Source organism: Nymphalis io, chromosome Z (assembly GCF_905147045.1).
Source record: "Nymphalis io chromosome Z, ilAglIoxx1.1, whole genome shotgun sequence".
In the NCBI taxonomy this organism is placed as follows: Eukaryota; Metazoa; Arthropoda; class Insecta; order Lepidoptera; family Nymphalidae; genus Nymphalis; species Nymphalis io.
Window position 1 is genome coordinate 4,670,547 of NC_065918.1, and position 22,268 is coordinate 4,692,814.

A 22,268-nucleotide genomic window follows, 5' to 3' on the forward strand; every position below is an offset into this window, starting at 1 on the left:
CCACAGATTATATATTCATTAAATTGTCATTATCATACACTTCGCTCAAAACTGTTATAGTATTTTAAATATTTGTGTTAATATGATAGACATTGTGGTCACATTCTGGTCTTATTTTACATATCTATTAAAAACCTTAAAAGTTTCGTTATGTTTTACAAGAAATATTAACCTTTCCTTACATAACCAATACGACCCACCAACTTTGGGAACTATATATGTAGTTCCCTTGTACCTCTCGTTACACTGGTCCACTCACTATACCAACCGACAAGGATAATTAAAGTTTCAACATTACATTAAACAAATAAAATAATAATCTATATATTTTATTAAACTTGAGGAATGTTTGCTTTTTCGTTTTTCTTAATCAGATATAATCCAAAATTGGATGAATTTGAGTCGATCTTCATAAAAAAGAAATTGTTAATTTCTTATTTTTTAAGGTAGTTAACTCCTCAATTTTATTTGCATAATAAAAATATTGTAAAATCCCAGACTGTTTCCTGTAATTGCCACAGTTTAACATTTTCATATTTTATCTGTGGTTAATAAAGCGTGCTGTGTATGCAATAAAATGTATTGATTTTGAATATTGAAATATGATATAATTTTGTTATACAGTACTACCACACTGTCACCGCATCAACAACTCGTCGTCCGAGTGCTATGGCCAAAGTAATGGACATCTTCCGTGGTCGAGCCTCCCTTCCTGGACAAACTGTGCAGCTAGAGAGCGCTGAAAAAAGGAGAGCGGTGAGTACTGTACTTACGTGGAGTTCGATGGCCGATATAAATCTTTAAGCGTTTCCGCTTCGTCATGTCAGTGTCGTCAGGTGGGTTTCCATCATACTTGGTATTTGGCCCTTACCTATGATCTTGTAAATTTTTACAAGGGCTAATGTGAATTAAAAAATATATAGCTATTATTTAGAGGATTTCTTTTAAATAATCAGCCGCTCATTGGATTTTCCGCTGCTGGTTTTTTTATCGCCGATTCTGTAATCATATAAAAATAAAAATTGTGCGTTATTTTCGAATACAAATTTCGTCGTGGCACCAATGCAACACAAACAACACGCAATATCAACGCAAGTGTATGGACCAAGGTGCACGCTGCGTTTTTAGGGGATCTTGAATTGGATTGTCACTTGTGATGAAGAGTAAACGCTGTATGACAATCGTAAACGCCGACTCGCCGCTCTGATTGGACGCAGGAGATGTAATTCCCTTGAAATTGAGTCATCAGAAGCAGCTTGTGTTCTTCAGACCTGGTACAACAAATACTGTACAGATGTACTGTGAAAAATTGCAAATCATGATGGACAAGTTCGCTATCTAACAACATAGATTTATCAATTGTTCTAGTCAAGTCCTTCGTCACACACCGCACAGCGGATTGGCTCAAAACGATTTCTCTGTTGCCCGCCATACTCAGACTAGACTCTGCTCCAACTGATTTCTATTTTATTCGGAATTTGGAAAACTTTTTATAAAGGGATTTTTTTTTAATCCGAATAGACTGAAAAACATATATAGGCATTTAGAGGTTGTCGATTCCCGTCCCCTAAATTACTATATTAGAGGAGTCTTAAATAAATACCATTCAAATGGCAAAAGTGCATCAGCAATAATAGCCAATACTTAATTAAATATATACTTGTTATTTCGAAATATTTGATTAATTCTACACAAAATCAGCAATTCCATACGTAAATACCTTATATTTTAACAACTAAACGACGACAATGTGTTCTAGTGTGAATGATAAAAGCCTGTGTAAAAATAATTACAATTATAATTAAATAATTAAATAGTTTTTCACCATGTATATAGGCTGATTTTTGTAACATTGCGAATTATGGTCATATAAAAAAAAACCACGGAGGTATGTCCGACTATGACTGATTTGCTCAAGTTGGTGAGTCGAGTTACAAGACGACACTCGGGTAGGCGAATGTGGAGAAACGGATATCGCAAATCGTAATATTTGAACGTAAAGCTGTATTTCTTCCAAAGGATCGGCAATCGGAAACTCATTGGTTCCTCATGGCAAGCGTACAATGTTTTTTTTTTATATCAGCAATGCGTTCTTTGCTGTAGGATTTGGTGAAGTGGTGAAGCCATAGATAATGATCTGCGTTTTTAATATATTTTATTTTAATATGTCGCGTTACAAGCCGCTTTTACTAATAAAAAAATATTAATTACTTTTGCTGTAATTTGTTTGTTCCTATGGGAGAACATTATTTTTAATCTTTAATTAAATTTTAACGAAACTATATTATATAATAATATAAGTCGACATATAAAGATGATACATTTTAGAAATTATTTTATCCTATTAAAATTAAAAAGTAATTAAATTATATTGAAATAGTGTCCAGTCAAAAAACTAATTTATTCCTTGTGCAAAATCAGAAATTAATTATTACAGTTATTAAATAATCTTCTTATTCTAATCAAATCAAATCGTTTTTATTTAAATAGATTTTTACAAGTACTTATCAGTCGTAAAGCACTACCAATGTCAGCTGACTTTGTATTATTTTAATGTTTGTTTATAGATAATTTCAAGTATTTATTATATTTATATGATAATTTTACTCATTATACAATCAACTATTTACTATTTGAATTCACTTGCAATTGTCGTTCTATTATTGTTTAATAGAATATTCGACAAATAACTAAATAATTATTTTTAACATTGCAACACTGTATGTTTTTGTAACAAGAACTCTCACCTTGACGTTATATTGAACGTTGATAATGTAATTACTACTTCCTTTTATAAAATATAATATATATAATAATTATTCTGTTATAAAATTTTATGTAAAATGTTTTTTTTTAAAAGTAATTTGAATGTAAATATTCAAATTACTTTTACAACTATATACTCTTAAAAGTAAGAATACTGAAGATCAGATCTCGTTCATCAGAAATACCCAGAATCTACGGCTGGATTGATATTTAAGATTTTTTTTTCCAATGAAATATTTTTATTTCATGTCACGACGCTGACCTTTATAATCGAGGAGTCTTTGTTAATAGCCTTTTCTGAATCCACTTCAACCGAACCACTTGAAAGCATGGCACATTATTATTAAAACTTCGTTTCAATTTTTCATCATAATTATGTTTATTGAAAATCTATTTAATTATATTATGTTTATTAAATATACAAATTACATAATGTACAGTCACGTTACTTTATTTATATTAACATATTATGTTGTGTAGTTTGGATTAAAAAAAATTTCAACCTAATTGTTAAAGATGAAGTATAAATATATACAGTAACAACCTGTGAATGTTCCGCTGCTAAGGGCTAAGGCCTCCTCTCCTTTTTTGAGAAGGTATGGAACCTATTCCACCACGCTGCTCCAATGCGGGTTGGTGGAATACACAAGTGGCAGAATTTCAGTGAAATTAGACACAAGCAAGTTTCCTCACGATGTTTTCCTTCACCGTATAGCACGAGATGAATTATAATCACAAATTAAGCACATGAAAATTCAGTGGTGTATGCCCGGATTTGAACCCACGAGGATCAGTTAAGATTCACGTGTTCTTAACACTGGGCCATCTCAGCTGTAAATATATAAATAAATATATTACAGAATCGTTTTGTTAAAGACGGATCTCAGTCTATACTTAACTTATCGAAAATAAGTTCGAAAACAAACACAGATGTATTCAAGGTTTAATTCTATTTACAAAGGCTGATAGATTTTAAAACCTGCTGTAATTTCGTTTTTCAAAGGTATTTTTAATGTTATTTATGTCGAATAGTTTTGCTACTCAATTGTTGAATAATGTATCTGTTAACTTATTGTATGTAAAAAAAATTATTATTATTAAAATATATAGATAAATATATGATAATGATAAAGCATTATGGTAATTATCAGTCTCGGAGTATATGTATGTGACAAAATGTTGTATGAGGTATTTGCGGCTGTTAAAAATGTCTATAGAACAGTCGCGTCAATGTGTATTGATCGATCACATGCTTAAAGATATGTTTCGGTATTTTTCTTAATAAATCGAAGGTTACGGTTTTAAATAAAGTGTAAGCCATAGGGAGTACGATTAATATTGTATTATCAATTTAGCACTGTTTAAGTTGGCTACATACGCAAGTAATGTCTTGGCGCGTTTCTTATTTTAATTATTTAGCTTATTGGTAATCAGCGTAAGAACCTCATATAAGAGCGTTATAAATATATATATGTATTACTGAATATGTATATTTTTAATTATAAGCACAACTTCAAGTCAAACAACAACACAATTATTATTAATGTTATCTAATAGTAATAGAAGGTCGGCATGTCCTGACTGACTGACCAGACGCAGAGGAGACCTTCATATTAAGTTTTATTTTACGCTCCACGCTACACTTCCTGAAACCTCAACCTCATTTACCGATCCGTTCAAATTGTCATTCATATTAGCACAATACGAAGAATAAATATTGTCAAATATCCTTTTTGGGAGTAAACAGACGTATTAGCTGAGAATGCACTTATATAAGTTTTGCTAGTTTAGTATATTAATAAAAATATGTTCTGACTGTCTGTGTATTATGAAACTGTAGTGTCGATGGAGCGGGGAGGTCTTTGTATTAAGGGTGATCTGATAGTCGCGCACGCAGTATACTACTGAGTCCCGCATCGGAACCAAAGATCAGATGTCGAGTCGTGTGCGCTGGCTCCGCATTGCATAACAAAAGATCGTCTCGTGACAGCAGCGTTATCGCTCAGTACCGAAAGAGATGCCTTCGCGTTATAACCTCACTACTTTTACGAAAATGTGTAGTTTACTTCGATGCCTTCATTAGAGTTAACGAAAAACATGTGAGTGCGCGAATGGGCGATGGCAAATTACTTCAGATGGAAAAAGGGGAAGCGAGATGAGGACGTGTTTTATTCAGAAAAACCACGTAGTCGTTCTCTAGATCCGCGTTCTTTAGAGTTAAGCGGCGTTAGGCTTGTGGCGCATTATCACCAACAACAACAACAACAACTGGAGCAACAAGCACATCAGTCGCAACAGCCACTTCAGGTATAACAGAAAATGTTGAGTGTAGTAAAATATAAACACAATGGACTGAATAAAATAATTTTTAAAGTCAGATCTAAGCGAATCTCTTATAACAAAGTAGTATGCGTGATTTTTTTACTTATGTATCTTTGTTTGGATTTTTACAATATCAATGTATATTATTTTTATAATAATGGCGCTTACACGTAACTAAAAATAAGGCAATAATATTTTTGCGAATAAAACACTTATCAAAATTGTAACTACACGAAAAAATTGTCATATCAAATAAGTTATTACAAGGAAACATATCTATATCGTATCAAAAGTGCTGTATTTTATCATTAGTTGTGTATAATAGGTTGAAATAATTAGTTATTTTTACAGAAAATTAAAATTAAAATTATTGATATATCTAACATGATACTACAAACTAAATTAATTTGGTTAATATGTACAACTGAATTGATAAATTGGCTATTAATTTAATAGAGTTATACCTAAAATTTTATTTTTTACTATTATGTTCACATGTATCGGTATTTATTTTTACTTTTACAATTTATTTTGTTTCGTCAAGCATAGATTTGGAACTTGCACTTTAGCGAGAAGATCTGAAAAAAAAAATCAGTATTCGCTCTTTTTAAAATCAAAATATGTATTATTTACCTACATACAACTACTATATAAGTTCTACACGAGAACCAGCTTTTATTTAATCCACGCATTTTCGTAGTAGAGTAATGAAATCAAATGCTTTACAAATAACATATTTCAATAATTAGTTTAAATTTTAAATGATATTTGCTTGAATGGTTAACGAAATAATGATATCAAAATTTAAATCTTAGTTGCTATCATTATTCAATGTTATCAAAATATGAAAGAATCAAAATGAAGGATAGTATTTTATCTTGTTTATCAATTATCTTGATGGATGAATGAGCCCAGGATTTTCCTTATCAATCTAAAATAACCTTTAAATTCGGAGAATTTTTTAAATGTCGACTAGTTTTTTTATTTTTCTTAACTTCTAGCACATCTAGTTTAATGTCAAATTTTTAAATTAATATAAATTTCATAGATGATATCATAAAATGTAATAACTTACACTGCGAAATATATTTAAAATTAATCTTACATTTGCGATGTGTAATATTGGACAAAGGACAAGAGGACAAAGAGGGATTGACATAAATGAATAACATATATTATGTTATTCTTTTTGACGGTCTTATTGTATTTCCTCTTCAATATTTCCTGCATTGGAAGCTATTCCGTATTGCTTGAATATTCTAAAATCTTTCCTTTGCCGTTTTTCGATTACTGATGTATGTAAGCAGCGCGAAAGTCATTTGTCAAGTCAATGTCGTTCCTGTCATGGAAGAGACATGGCTAATCTAAAAGAAAATATAATACGATTGGCTTAAAAATATTTGATTTCTATTTTGATGTACAGATTAAAAAATATATATTAACAATAATTTCGAATAAAGTTTTTTGATATAAAAACTTTTTAAACTATTTAAATTTTACAATAACACGAAAGCGTCCGTTTATTAAAACCTTGATTCGTCTGTAAAGAGTGATAGAACGAGTTTATTCTTACTTTATGTCATTGCTTTACAAGTACTTGTATGGACACTGAATGCGAGACTTCTGTTGTCTAGTTTTCCATGTGCAACAATGCTATGTGCAGCCATTGTAATACAATGGTAGTTATATTGCATATTTGTCATAACATATGTACACATTATATTAATAGGTTAAGTATACTCGAAGCAAGGCCTTCGGTAAAGATTAGCATACTGTCACGTTTGTTTTAAGTTCATTATCTAAAGTAATTAGGTGTATTCATCCTTATATATGTTATAACAATATAACAATGTTTTCGTTGTTAATATATTATTGTTGATATTTTCGAATGATTTTTAAATAAATATCAGAAATAATTACAGACTTTGATAATTAATCTGATATATTGCTACTCAAATATTTGTATCTGCTCAATGGGAAGCATTAAAAGATAATTCTTCTAAATGGTATAAAAATAAAATAAAATAACAAGAAAGCATACAATATTATGTTGTTAATAATACCCAGTTATATTAGAACGACATACTAGTTCATAAATACGATATTTATATGTAATTAATGAAAAAACATATCCAACATGCCCTATAATATTGGAGCAGCCAGCCAAAAGAGGAGGCCTTAGCCCAAATGTGAGACATTTACATGTGTATATTCTAAAAACTTAACCTTAGCCTGCAATAAAATATTTTTAATATATTTCGTCAATCGTCTATTTCAACAGTTTTAAGAGATCCAAGAATCCCATATCACTACGTACTTGTAGTATAAAATGAGTGTTATTCTGTATAATATTAAGCTATTTAAATCATATATAACACTAAGCTTAGTAAAGCATAGTGTTATAACAAAAATAAAACTTGCAGGGCTTATAAAATATCACAATAAATATTTAAATGAAAAATAAACTCCTCAGTTTATTACGAGTAAATATGTTTGGAAAAATATAAAAGTGCTTTCAAGAAATTCATTGAAATAATTCAAGGAGCAGTTTGTGATAAAAATTGTAAAAGTTTCGTTTATGCAATGACAAGTTGGAATAAAAGGATCGCTTCTAAGAATTTTAATATTCAACTGAAAAGTCCAAACTACCATGATCATATGATATGAAAACCTACAATCTGACCAAGTTTCATGCGTTGCCTTCGAAAATTTTATTCTAGAGATAAATAAAATACATGTTTATTTAATATCTATTAAAAAATTGCTTACTTACTGTTAGGAGGCCGAGCCCGATAAATTTCTTTTTTAAAAGTTAAAGTGCAGAATAATTCTGAAGGTTTATTAAATCAATTTTCACACTGGTTGTTAATAATTTTGACTTCCGAACTTTAATACTTCTCGGAATCGAAGTCCGATTTACCCGGGGCTGAGTCTAACTCTCTATTAGGATGAAATTAAAAATGATTTTAAAGATAATGCAATTGCTGAAATAGGTTGTAATGTAGAACAAAATATTTGTTGAACTTAGATGGCGTTGTTGACTAAGGTTTATGTAGGCCGAAATACTTTGGATAATCACGTCTACCGTGTGCAAAAAGAACAATGCAATTGCTGATTAAGGGATATAACAGTCCCTATTATTATTAACTACGTACGTTATTATTATATTGATATAGCAATAACAAATTTTTCTTTTACAGAAAAATCTTACCCACCTATGGAACGTACACTATTTTTAAACAATATTTTAGAAAAAATAAACAAGCAAACGTTCAAAGATATAGCGAATTCGAAATCGATTTCGATTAAGGTAATAATTGCCTATTTCCGTATAAATTGTGTCAAACCAATCGAAATGTTTTGCGAGTTACCTCGGTTCAGTCTGATGATGTCTAGATGAAAAAGCTAATAAATTAAAAATATATATTAATAGATTTTTTCGATATTTTTCAATTTTTGATATTACTATTAGCATTAATAATCGTTCATTGTAATAATTAAACACACTTAAATTATTTGGACTTAATTTATATTGAAAAAAAGGTTATTTTTAAAGTTTATCATGTCACCTGGATAGGCATTTTAATAAAACTCGTCTTGGCGATGGATACATAGATAAGTATGTCATCGTAATTAATGTTCCAATATAATGAATGTGGCGATATTAAAAAATGTTACGAACGGAGCATTTAATTTTTAGTAAAATATGAGTAATTGAGTATATACTTATATGAAAAAAAATTTATTTATCATAATTATAAAAACCCTTATGGGTCTTAAAATGATATAATAAAAGACCCATGTGGGTCTTATATTGATAATTCCATTAAATGTGAGCGTAGTAGCTTGTTTAAGATATTGAGGTACAGCGATGTTTTTGAATAAGTTGTTAGCGATGTTCTTTGAAATGGTGGGTGTAATATAAGCACGTGTGTAATCTTTCACTTCATCATTTTCTCACGTGTATATGTTTAAATTATTGTTATTGTTAATAAAGAAAGCTAAGACGCAATACAAGATAACAAGACAATGATTTTGCTGACTTTGATTTAGGTATAAAAGAAGTCAATTGTGTAAAGTAATACATTTTTTAATATGCAAATATATATTGAAATTAGAACAGATCAAATTCTACTAATTAATAACTGCAGCGTTGCGTTAGCGTAGAAAAGCAGCTAAACTGCAACGATTACGTTTTGATTCGATTTCGATAAAGGGACAATTTGATAGTAGATGGCTCCCAGATTACGTTGTGTTCGTAACTCGCCGTGTAATATTTACATTATCGAGTTTCGACGTAAAGTAGAAAAGATAACATTTTTCGAAGTCATGATAAATATTAAAAGAAGTTTAGATATGTTTAGCCTATTGCAATATGGTTACATCTATCATTAGATACGCGTTGTGACATTCCTATTGCATAACTATTGTGGTCAATGTTTTTTGTACTATGAACACTTTTCGCTTTTTTGATTGGTTTCTAAAATACTTCAAAGTAGAAAATGTTACCAACATTTTATATTACGTACATAATAAAATCCGTGTAGGAAATCGATTAATAAAATAAGTTCCAACCAACGAAGCCATTTGAGCCAACATTGCCAAACCAATAAGTGGCATGCGAAGACAATGCCATGACGTTAGTAATGAATAAACGAATTAAATTAACAAATGTTTAATACGAAAATTCATTAATTTCGTTCTTGATATATGTTTTTGCGATTTTTCTAATAGTAACTAACGTCACTCGTTTTCAATGCTATAATGTTTTTTTTTAAATTTGAAATAGGTAGACACACTTGCGTACTTTTGAATTTTTGTACTACAATTTAAGAAATATTAAACCTCCTTACATCGTCAATGCGCATCTAACCTTGCTAACAATATGTTTTATTCCCTTGTGCTTGTATTTACACTGACTCACTCACTCATCCTTTAAACCAGAGAACAACAATACTAAGTTTATTTATTTTTATAATTTATTTAACAGTTGCTAATTTCATAATTTGGTTTATGTTTGCTTTTTCATTAATAACTTCTCTTAAAAAGAAGTTTATATTTGAAAGTACTAATCGAAATGAAATTGATACTGGAGCATCTTTAATCTGACTGAACCGAACTAAAATTTTCTTAAATAAAGTAATTCCCATGCATACATAAAATAACACACATTTTTAACCCCGACGTAGAAAGAAGGGTTATGAATGAATCAAAGGGAATTAAAACTTATCCCGTTAACGTAGAATCATAAAATTTATATTTATTTAGCAAAAGTATAGGAATAAATCCGAAAACCGTAAATTTGTTGTTTAAAAAAAGTATTTAAAAAAAATTAAGGAAATTAATTACTCTGACTCGCACTTGCTCGGTTTTTTTCTGCTTTAAACCTGATGTGATCGAGATAGTGCTTAGCTATCAATTATCTTTCTTCGATCGTTTGAAGACCATCAGCTCATTTCCTACTTGACAAAAAGATTTTACCAAATTTTACAGGTCCGATTGATTTAAAAATATTACTAGATATAATAAAGTTAAAGGACCAAAAACACATTTAATTTTTTTTGTGTAATTTAAATTTGTAGTTTTAGCTATTGACGAATTGTGTAACTGCTCCGTTTTTAAACTAATAAAGCCTATATCCATTTTATATTTATAAACTATTATTATGAAAGTTCAATGTTCGATTGATACGGATCTTTGTAAAATTAGCATGATAATACACCTGAGATTGTTACAAGCCGAGCAGACATAATAAAATTGTTCTAACATTTAGTATGGCTATTGTATCGAGACAACAAGCGATGACTACTAACAACTTCATTAATTAAGCTGGACTTCTAATGACATTCCTGTTTACCGATTGTTGGAGTAGAAATAAATATTCGACAATATTTTCGAATTTAGGTAACCTTGATCTTTTACCTTATGGTACAGGATTATTGATTTTATATAGGTAATTAGCGTTAACGATACATACTTCTTAAAGTAATATAAGTTATGACTGAACTAGCACCGTCAATAGCAATTTGTCATAATTGAGGGTATATTTGAAAAAGTATTTAGAATTAGCTTAAAACTGTATTGCTTTAGTAAGAAAACATGATGTAAGAATAATATATAAAAAATGTTTGATAAAGTATTTTATCATTAATAATATTTGTTAACCCGATGATTCGTTTTTCACGATCGTTTAGCAAGCTTATGTAAAAGTATATAGTAAGCGCTAATGTGCGTATTCCTTAATTTGTAAGGGTTTGATGTAGGTAACGGTGCACTATGATTCAAAAAAATCATTAAAGTAGTTTGCTTAAATAATATAAAAAAAAATATTTAAAATATTACTCATAATAAAGTAACGAATATTTATGTGGTTGGGTCTAGCAGCCGTTACCAGCTCGCTTCGGTTGTGAAAGAAATGTGTTTATATTATTATATTACTCAATATAAACGACCTCTATAAAAGAAATCACTAGAACTCGTCCAGTTTCTTTACAACTTTTAAACTCATATTAATAGATTATAAGTACTTATAATGTAATAAATCCTTATATTGTTGACTCGATGACACGTAGGTAGGTATGCATTAAAATGTCGTTTTCATATCATGTTTATTATCAACTTTTTTTTTTCCTTGTGACCATTATTCACATTCTTCAAACATCATAAGCGATGTTCGAGAAATAATGTAATTAGTTAGATCCCATAGTGTATTTTTTATTTAAGTTCAGGACACGTAGGTCACATTTATTTTAAGTTGTACTTTTGCACGTTTATTCACATACAAATATTTTCTACTCATTGATCACGGTTATACTATCGGTAACGCGTTTTAATAGATTGAATAAGTTCACATTATTTTCATGCTAGGATTTTTTTCACCATCGTTTTCACATCACAGCTTTTTGTTTTTTTTCCTCTTGATTTATTTTATCGTTTTATATCATTTCAGAGGGTGATAGCTCAGCAACACCATTATGCTTCAGGTAAGTCATAACACCATTATTATTTTATGCACGTTTTATGTATTTTATTAATTTTGCATACATTTATTAGAATATGAAACAGGACTATTTCTTCGTAAATATTAAAAAATGGTAGAATAATCAAAATTTTATTTATAATGTTACTGTTTTGAATTCCGAAAAACTAAGTGAAATAATAATGTCTTTCTGATCGATGACGGCCACAGTGGCTAAGCCAACTGAGTTTGGGTTATTGTCGTGCATGAGTGGGCTCTCAAATAAACGTGCATTCACTATTCCCTATCTACTATCTACGTGATTTTTTAAACACACGATTTATTAAATATCTTCTCAATTACCACTACTAAAGTACAATACATATAGTATTTAAAATAATAAAAATAAAATGTCTAGGAATTTTTATCGTGCTTAATACTAAATTATTAAATTAAATAATTATTGTTGATGTGAAACATTTATTGGCGCGCTTTGTGGGTGAGACCAACTCGTATGCCTCGACAGCAAAGGGCATGTGTTGCAAGCATTGTCTGTGCGTGGCGTATATACTATTTAATTCGTTGCTATATATTATTATAATAATAAGATAAATCATAATGCAACACCCTCTGTCGCCCAATAAATCGGGATGTGACGTTATGCTCAACGAACGTGTGAACTTACGCCGCACAATCGAGAAAGATCAACGACAGACATCCATTTCATAAGAGGTTCTCACTGGGTTATTTGTCTAACAGTGATACACGAGTCATACACGGGTTGTTACTTTACCTAATGTTGCGCTTAAACCGATAACATTAACATATTTTACAGTCATAAATGTTAAAATATAAACAAACTTTCAAATCTCTTCTTAAAAAATATTGGGAAAGTGAATTGCTTTATTTCTTAATCGGTGTCCGGAATGTTGTTATGAATAATTTTATATTATTGAGTTTGAACTCACAGGACGTATGTTTATTTAATATGACGTTTTAGTAATCATATTAATCACGTAGGAGATTACTTGCTCAAAAGTAAATAATAAAAATAAATAATGACTTACTTTGATCTAATGTTATGATGTAAACTGAAATTGAGTTGTATTGTTAATTATTATTTCTTTAAAATGTTTCTCTCTTGTATCTATGTTATTTGAGCGCATTCATTGTTATTATTTCGTACTGTTGCCATTGTCTTTCTGAAGAACAGTATTGTGTAAAGTAAGCCAATTCGAAAGTAGGGTGTTTTGTATATTTAACTTTTATTTATTTATTATATGATTTAAACATGAATCTGTTGTCTGCAGTTACAATCTGTGTACTCCGTACTACTTGAGTGTTCGATGTCAAAGGTTAGCTTCATATAGACGTTCTGCAGACGTTCATCTGCACATTAATAGCTATCTCGTGTTTCTTGTTGCGCGTAAATTTACATAATGCACTAGTTATTAACAATAGGTCTTATGAGTGGCATTATATAAGGCTATTTATATTATAAGTTCAACTGTTACTGAGTAAAAAGATGAGTAGGTGTGAAGTATGTAATCGGTAAATGTTCCTCCTCTCCTTTTGAGCAGAAAGTCCTGGAGCTTATTCCCCTATGCGGCTCCAATGGGACTTGGTGAATACATATGTGGCAGGTTTTCATTCGAAACGTACAGGTTTGCTCATATCATTTCCCTTCACCGCTGAGAACGAGATGAATGATAAATACAAATTAAGAATTGTGGTTTTTTATATTTAATTAGGTATTGTAATCGATTCTATTAGTTTCCTTAAAACTGAAATAATTATTTTTCAGATATTTATTTTTTTTTACAATTAATAGGCCAGCGTTTGACCGTTGACTGGCCTGATGTTAAGCATCGACACGGTCTAAGATGTAGCACGCTTGCCTATAAGAAACCTGTTTACTCTGGATTTGAAGACACCAACATTGATAGATATATAACGCTTGTTATTAAAGTATTACTTTAGCTGATAATGATGAAACTTTTCGATTACTTTTGTTTCTTATTACAAATTTGTTGATTAATATTTAAAAGTATTTGTGCTTACCAGCTAACATTTGTTTACCTAAAAGTTATGTTGTGCCAGTATTTACACTGGCTCACTCGTCTTTGCACAGTAAAACAGCAGTACTTGGTATTGTTGTGTTCCGGTTTGAAGGGTGAGTGGGCCAGTGTAATTACAGGCATAAGGGACATATCATCTTAGTTTCCAAGGTTGGTGGCGCATTGGCGATGTAAGCGATGGTTGACATTTCTTACAATGCTTTTGTCTATTCTCAACCATCGATTAATATAATTATGAAAATAAACTCAAATACAACTCTTTGTACTCGTTTGAAATATGTGTTCGAAGAAATTTGCTTTAGATTTTTTTCATTCTTGCTCTTAAGGCCCGATAAATGTATAAAACAATTCAAATAAAAATTATGACAAAATTAAATATACTACAATTTTACACAATTATTATTTTTTGAATCAATTAGTTATGATTAATTAATATTGTCGTAGATTTAAAACACGTTTTAAACCTAAAAATAATTTATTTGGAAGCGCGTTGTGAAAAAGATGTAAAAGTATTCCGAAATCAAGTTATTCACTAAATTGTTACTATATCGCGTGTTCGTCACGCGGTCAAAGTCGCCTAGCGCCTCTTTCTGTTCGCCCTCTCGTGCCCACTCTCTTTGCTTATTTATTTTACTCTAAGTTAGTATACCCACGACCGCCGCGAGTGCGTGACGTCGCGCTCTTAGTGCAACGATAATAAAACTGTATTCAATCAACACCGGTACAGAGTCTTGTGACATGCTAAGTTCCCTTTTGATAGATTATAAATTTACGGATGCGCTGTTCAGTCGATTCTTGATCATTGTGTTCTGTTTACTTTTTGGCATAGAGCACATGTGCACGTATGTTTTTGTGTACATTTGGCGCAATGCCGTAGTAAACAAATAGTTTTGTACGTATATAAATGTATATTTATTTTAAGTTCATAAGGTGCACGTTTATAATTTTCATTTTACATTAAATACTTTAGTTACGTGTGAACTAAATTGGACACTTTTCATTTAGTATAATGTGCATATTAAAAAGTACTTGTTTGTTATATTTAGAGGTGACATAGATAATAGCAATAATCTCACAGTTCAGTCTTCACGTCTGCATTCATGAATATTGATAAAGTGTAATAAATTCAGAAATTGTTTGCATAAATTTAAATACAAAAAGATGTGACCAAGTTTTCTTTGTACTTTTAACTATATTGCTTATTATTTTACAAACTAACTAAACTAAATAGTCCGTAATTAATAAATTAATTCACTATAAAGGAAGGACTTTGGTTTTCCTCAGGATAAATAGGCCATGTTTTGGCGGGTAACGCTGTAAACAATATAAAGCGTTCGTTACGAATGCTTTGAAATATTTTCAAGTTTGTTTTTAAATACAAGGCAACAAATAAACAAAATATTAGTAATGTATATTAAAGGTCAATTTTTCAAGCCATAGAACGGTATAAAGAAATGTTATTACCAATGACATCCATGAACGTTATTTTTTCTCCAGACAAAGACTCGAACAATATTTAAAGAAATGTAATCTCAATAATGTCACCTAATCTCAAATTTTTATTTTAAAAATAGATCTATTTATGTTTAAAAAGAATAGTTAATGAACTTTATACAAAGTTATATTAATTAGCATTGATAAATACAACTTCTACACATATTTTAGGTGCCCCGTGCTGTTTTATATTTCGATTGGCCTTGTATTAACGATTCTTGTCACTTGTAACACGAAGGAATTCATAAATAATTTAAATAGATAGGTAGTAGGGCTATTCTTTAAACAAATAAATTTCAATTTGTATATAAAAATGAAATTTGATGCCAGACAATTGATATACAATAACACAGATAAATAGCAGATGTAAGATTGCAGGCAATAATATCAACGTTAAAATTATTATTTTTTATCGTTACTCAAATTAATTATCTTTTATTATTTTAAAATTTTGAAAATATGACTACAAAGAATTCATAGCTCAGATCAGCTCTGGACTGAAGAAATAACGCTTCGTGCATTGTCAATATAAATTTAACACTTGTTGGTTATTTATTTGATCAGATTGAAAAGCCGTTCCCGTTTATTGGCTAGATCCACTTAATCTTCGCATAATAAATATTCATAGTCGTATTTAATATATCTTTTCTTTTTATCTTTCTTTCTGTACTTCTTAGTATTTCCTTCCAAATTTCAAAAGAAAAAAAAAACAATAAGTTCATCATAGACAAAAAATTAAAAACTACATTTCTTTTTGTAATAGCAAATCTTTAGTTCTTTTTCGTCTTTGTCTTTGATGATTGTCATTTCGTTAATGGTACATGGTTAGAACTAAAATTATACGGGCTCGTAAACGTCACTCAGTATTATGTTCCTTGAGTTCAGTTTACAAGAATAATTCTTGAACAAGTGGCGTAAAATGTAACCCAATGAAATTTAATATTCAAAGCGCAATTATTTTACTTTGATGAAAAACGACATTAGCAAGTATTTTCTAATGAAGAAAAAAATACATATAATTGTGTTGTGTGTGTTGTTGTACACAGAATTGTGAGAACATGACGCTCTTCGCTCATTTTGGTCTTTTTATATAATACTACATAAACAAAGTTTTGTACTTATTGATTTCATAATTATAATAAACTTTTAAAATAAAGTAGGATTTATAGAAATAAATGAGTATCAAAAACGTATCTAATTAAAGTGTTGAGCAGTGACCTCGATTACGCCAGATTTGATCTGAAGGTGACCGGATATGTGTATGCGTCTTGTCTTTTATATCATTTTATCCACATTTTTTAAAGACCAGCTGTATTTTCTCTTTTGTCACGTGAATGCACTCCCTAAATAGGATACGTCGACCTTCGAACGCACATAACGTAATAAAACCGGTTCCCATGCAATGCTAAACAGACCCTTAAAACAGGAGATAGTCTGCCATTTAATTTTTTTTTTATAAAATATCTAAATGTCGTTTTGTTTCCGTTTTATTGCACGAAACATCCGCTTGATTAACATTTTTTATGAAAATTGTGGTCAAAATATGTTTAGTGAAAAGACGTGTTGCTAAATGTATGGAAACGTTAAACGTTTGTAATATTAATTATGTAGGAATCTTACTATGATTTGAAGTTGCGAAAATTGCCGATTTCCATCTATGTACAACTCTAAATATACAAGTGCAAATACCTACTAGTAAATGTAAAGTTAAAATAAAATATGTAACATTAATATTTTTAGTGATTCTTTTAGATATATAATAAGAATTCGATTGGAACAGCGCAAACTTTTTATTTAATTATACAAATAAAAATAACTAGTGAGAATAAATGTAAAAATAAAGTTAAAAAATGCATGGGATATCGCATTTTCTCCATAAACATCAATCAAGAGAATCTACGCCACCTATAGAAAAGGATAGCAGTTTTGAGAGTTGGTGCTCTACGTTAAGCTCAACTGATTCGCATTCATCTGTAAATAATGCTTCCTCCTCAAAGGCAATTTCTATTAACAGACGTGGATGTTGCACACATCGAAGTCTCCGAGGAAGTCCATTAGACTCGTCATCCAGTCCTCGAGACAGATATCAGAATTTTACAAGCTATTACCGTGATTTTATGGAGGAACATAAATCGCCATCTTCGCATCATCAAAACTTCGACCCAAAAACTAAGCGAGTTGATGAGGAACGATATCAAACGTGCACAAACGCTTATCATGCACCACGTCAAGATTATCATCATTTTGTATCGCCTCTTTATAATGAAGTCATGGATGATATTCAAGAGAATGAATACAGTAAGTGCGAAAAATATGGTGAAATAAGTAATACAAAATTGTCACATGCACCTTTTAAAAATCGCTTTGACAATAAAAGTTTCGCTCAGAAATTAGCGGAAAGTGCTGCCGGTAGTAAAGATTACCCATATTCCAGCGAAAGGCGAGGCTCGGGATCTAGTGCGAGTGGTCACAGGCATAAACACCATTCTATACAAGAGTTGATCCGGACATTTAGTAAAAAAGTGGGGCACTGGCGTCATGAATCAAGTGAAAGTCGACGAGGTTCATGCGCTGTTCCAACTACCAGCAGCGACCGAACGGCTCAAAAGGATGAATTTCGTTCACGTTCAAAGTCATTAGATGGAGATCACATCCAAAAAGGCTTAAGAAGGTCCGTTCTTGAGGATTGCGAAGCGACATATCAAATATTTGAAACAATTCTTCAAGAAGGTAATTTGTATTTGATGTTAATTTGATCATTATTAAATGATCTTATTGCAGCTTTATTAGAAGAATAGATTATAATATAATGTAGGCAGTCTTATATCTATTGATGTCAAATAGGATGTCCTATTTTACCGCCTAAGGTCATATTTGTTTAAGCATAAGCATCGCGTCAAACGTAAACTCAGTCTAGTAGATGTCAGTGTATATGGAAATGTTAAATCGTGTATCTATAAATTATTTATGTTGTATTGTTTTTGTAGTTGCTTAGTTAAACCTTCAAATTTATTATTAATACATTTTATAACACATTTATGTCGCTAACTATATATGCTTTTGGACTATAACTATATATACTTTTTTTTTGAAAATAATATCGTACGCTATATATAAAATATATATATATCTATGATGTGAATCTGTCAACATTGAAATAAAATGGAAAGTTGAAAAAAAATATTTTTCTACAAACAAAGCAAAACACCATTAGCTTTGATTAGATCGATTCATATACTCACTTCTTCGTTATCTTATAACTGATTGCCAATTTAGGCAAATAGCTCTTAGAACGTTATACTACTCTTTCGATCTAACTCCTTTTATAACTTCCTTAACCGTGAAGGCCGTAAAGTAACATTTTAATTGAATCGATTAACACTATAATGACTATAGGAAATTCTTTGATCTTTTTGAACATTGACTTATGTTTTTAACTAAAGTAAACTTCGAATCTGGTTCGAAAAACTCAGACAGTTTTATATGTCATTACTTAGGTAGAAATTTATATTTAGCGCGATATTCTTGATATGAGTTATATTTATAATATATAACAATATATCCCATTTATGCTGCAAGAGGTGGTTCTTCTCGGAAACGGAAACTCGAAAAAATACCCCCATGTTCCGCATATGCACAAAACGTAATGGTATATGTAAAAGAATATATGACATTGGCGTATTTCACGATTTATCTACTTAAAATACTTAGAAATAATAGTGACTGCATATGTGTAAAGTAAATGCGTGTCATATGGTACACGCATTTACAGACTTATAAAGAATAGGAAGTGTGTGTATAAATCGCTTGTTTTTTAATTAATATTTTTGTTTTCGTTACTTGGAAGTTTCTATTCGAATGTTAAGTATTCCTAAAAATTTACGTATACAGCATACGGTGCATATCAGAGAATATTTCGTTGAATGTATTGTTTTCTTTCTTTATTGTAATTTTTTAATATGCTTATTTTAAGTATACTTAATATAAATAAATAAATATAAAATACGAATAAAGGTCTAGCAAAGTAACAGCCTGTTAATATCCCACTGCTGGGCTAAGGCCTCCTCTTCATTTTGAGGAGAAGGTCTATTATAAATATATATTTGTTATGGAAATGTCACGAATAGAAACAAGTTACCTACATAATAGCATTTTAATCAACCTGTTCTTTAAAGCGATCAATCTGTTCTTGTAAGCGATAACGAAAAAAATATTTGTTGAAAAAGTGGATATTTGTTTGAATTTTAATACGGCAACTAGTTTTTCGTTACTATTTCTCATTAATGAAAAAACTTAACGTAATAAAAATGTATATTGTGTTTTTCATTAAAATACTTCACCTATAGTCGATTGGCTATGGCAGAAGGTTTAAAGATAAATAAACAACTATGACTTTGAATTTAAGTGACAAGAGGTCGTTTTAGGTCGAGTTCTTACATAATACATAGTATTCATTATGAAATCTTGAAAAATGCCGTTCTTAACTTCTGTGAATTTGATATTGGAACCTTGGAAGCAAAATTAAAGTATGATTTAAGTAGTTAAATGGAATAGTCTTGTATTGTAAACAAATATATTTTAATCAAACACTGTTTGTAATGCATATAGCAGATCTATTAGCATGGAATAGTAAAATCTAAGCTTTGTTGATAATATATTCTTTTAGCTATTTGCATAAAGCATACACGATATGATATGAGCAATTCGAGTAAACACTTAGAAATGAGTAACTTATGACTTCGTTTTAAAAGTATTAATATATTGGTATATATTATAGATAGTCCGATATGTTTATATTAATAATACATAAAAATATATCGAAAATATTCAATCTATTCGAATACAAATACTTCGTTATACGAATGTCGTTATGTTATAGAATATGATAATTTTAACTGCGATAAAGCGTGAACAAATGATTAACATTCAGAACACACACACAGCCTTTCGTATTATTAATATTAGTGCAATTATTATTATTCTAGTGATTAAAGAAAAATGGTTTTACCGAATTATTGTAATGCCCGTTACTGTTCATAGTATATATATGTAGTATTTCCATTTCTTAGGACAACTATATTATTGTCATGACTTACACGTGGACATGCTTCATATAGATGCTCATGGGTAAAGCAGCAGCAAGTAATAGATAAAAAAATCAACCCTGCTTATGTATGTCAGAAGGTCACTCCACTCCGAAATATCTGCACACCGCGATTCAGAAATTGACGTGTTTAGCACAACGCATCTATGGGCTAATGGCTGCAACATATAACGACACATGTTACTTTGAAATCACAGACAGACACTTATTATATTTATTTGTATAGATAATTAAAATTCGAACATTATTATGAACCTGCTTGTCGTTTATAAATTAATCATATTGATGAAGAATAAATAAACCTCGAAGAGACTGATACGTGAATTCCGTCACGTTAAACATTTTCGTATGGAACAAAGCAAAATGACTAATGCGCGGTGACTATGGCTCGACGCATAAAAGTTTGTATTTGAAATGCAATAAAGTTTAAACTTTCAATCGTGCGAATAGATTTCAAAATTAATTACTTCTTCTAAATGTTACTGATAACGTACAAACGATATTACCGTATTTCTTTATAATGTAAAATTTCTTTCTCGAAACATGAAATTTACAGGCGTCTGTGTTAATTTGCATATTTTACGAGAAATGTCATTATTATCATTATCATATGCATACAATGCCTAGTTGCTGAAATATTTATTTGAACTCGAAGTATTTAAAATTGTGCCCCAGATAATACATGGTAATGATAAAAGGATAGAATCCCAATGGATAGTACACGTGAATCTTAACTGAAGATTTAAACCCGGGCAAGCACCACGGAGTAATGCTCACCACGGCGGTGAAAGGAACCATCGTGAGGAAATCTGCATGTATCAAGTAAAATTCTGTGAAAATGTGATCATCGAGCTGGAATAAGATCCAAATATTATCATCTAGAGCGAAGGCCTTTGTTCAGCAGGGGGATATAATAAATAGTTATTATGTTAATATTACACTTGAAAGAAAAGAACTTTACCTGTTTGGTCTATTGTATAGGGGTGTAAGTTAAGTCGCAAGTAGACGCGAGGTTCCGGCAGTGTTGAACAGAGACACACCCCCATGAGCAATACATGATTAACCACCACCAACCAATTATGGCTTATTTATCATTGAACAATCAAGCGCTTAGGTTTCTTAACCACCCGTAGCGAAAACCGACGCGCTAACAAAGACAATAAAATGAAGTAAGCGCCATGCAGTTGCTCGTATAAGTTACCAAATCCCTCACATAACTCACTGCGCCGACGACTAATAAAGGGCGGACAAGTGAATGATGATGATGATAATTATTGAACGATAACTGTGTTGAGGAAATTAATTAAATTCTGAAAAGTACTATTGTGATATAAATGAAACAAAATGCTAACCAGATATACAGTACACAATATATTCTAGCAACTGTTTATGTATACGGTTTAAAGCAAATAAAGAATGCTTTGTGTAAGCCCACCTTGTGTATCGTATGTAGATATTTAATTATTTATTTGGTATTTTACATTACGATATAAAGGAGTATTATATCATTCGTATACAAAACCATTACAAACATAACAACAAAATT

General features: G+C 30.4%; 1 protein-coding gene and 1 long non-coding RNA gene across 7 annotated transcripts in view; one reads left to right on the top strand and one right to left on the bottom strand.

The window, feature by feature from the left end:
• The window catches only part of LOC126780259 (uncharacterized), a 67,135-nt gene that overhangs the window by 13,273 nt on the left and 31,594 nt on the right, over nt 1-22,268 (top strand). For all 6 annotated transcript variants that reach the window (XM_050504573.1, XM_050504570.1, XM_050504572.1 and 3 more), the window contains 2 exons: nt 625-756; nt 12,038-12,071. In XM_050504573.1, the coding sequence (XP_050360530.1) occupies nt 625-756; nt 12,038-12,071 (166 nt within the window). The remainder of the gene's footprint in view (nt 1-624; nt 757-12,037; nt 12,072-22,268) is intronic.
• Nucleotides 440-21,078, bottom strand: LOC126780283 (uncharacterized). Its single transcript, XR_007670472.1, has 4 exons — nt 20,966-21,078; nt 20,715-20,880; nt 774-999; nt 440-506 (listed from the first exon to the last, which is right to left on the bottom strand). It is a non-coding gene; the product is annotated as an uncharacterized LOC126780283 (long non-coding RNA).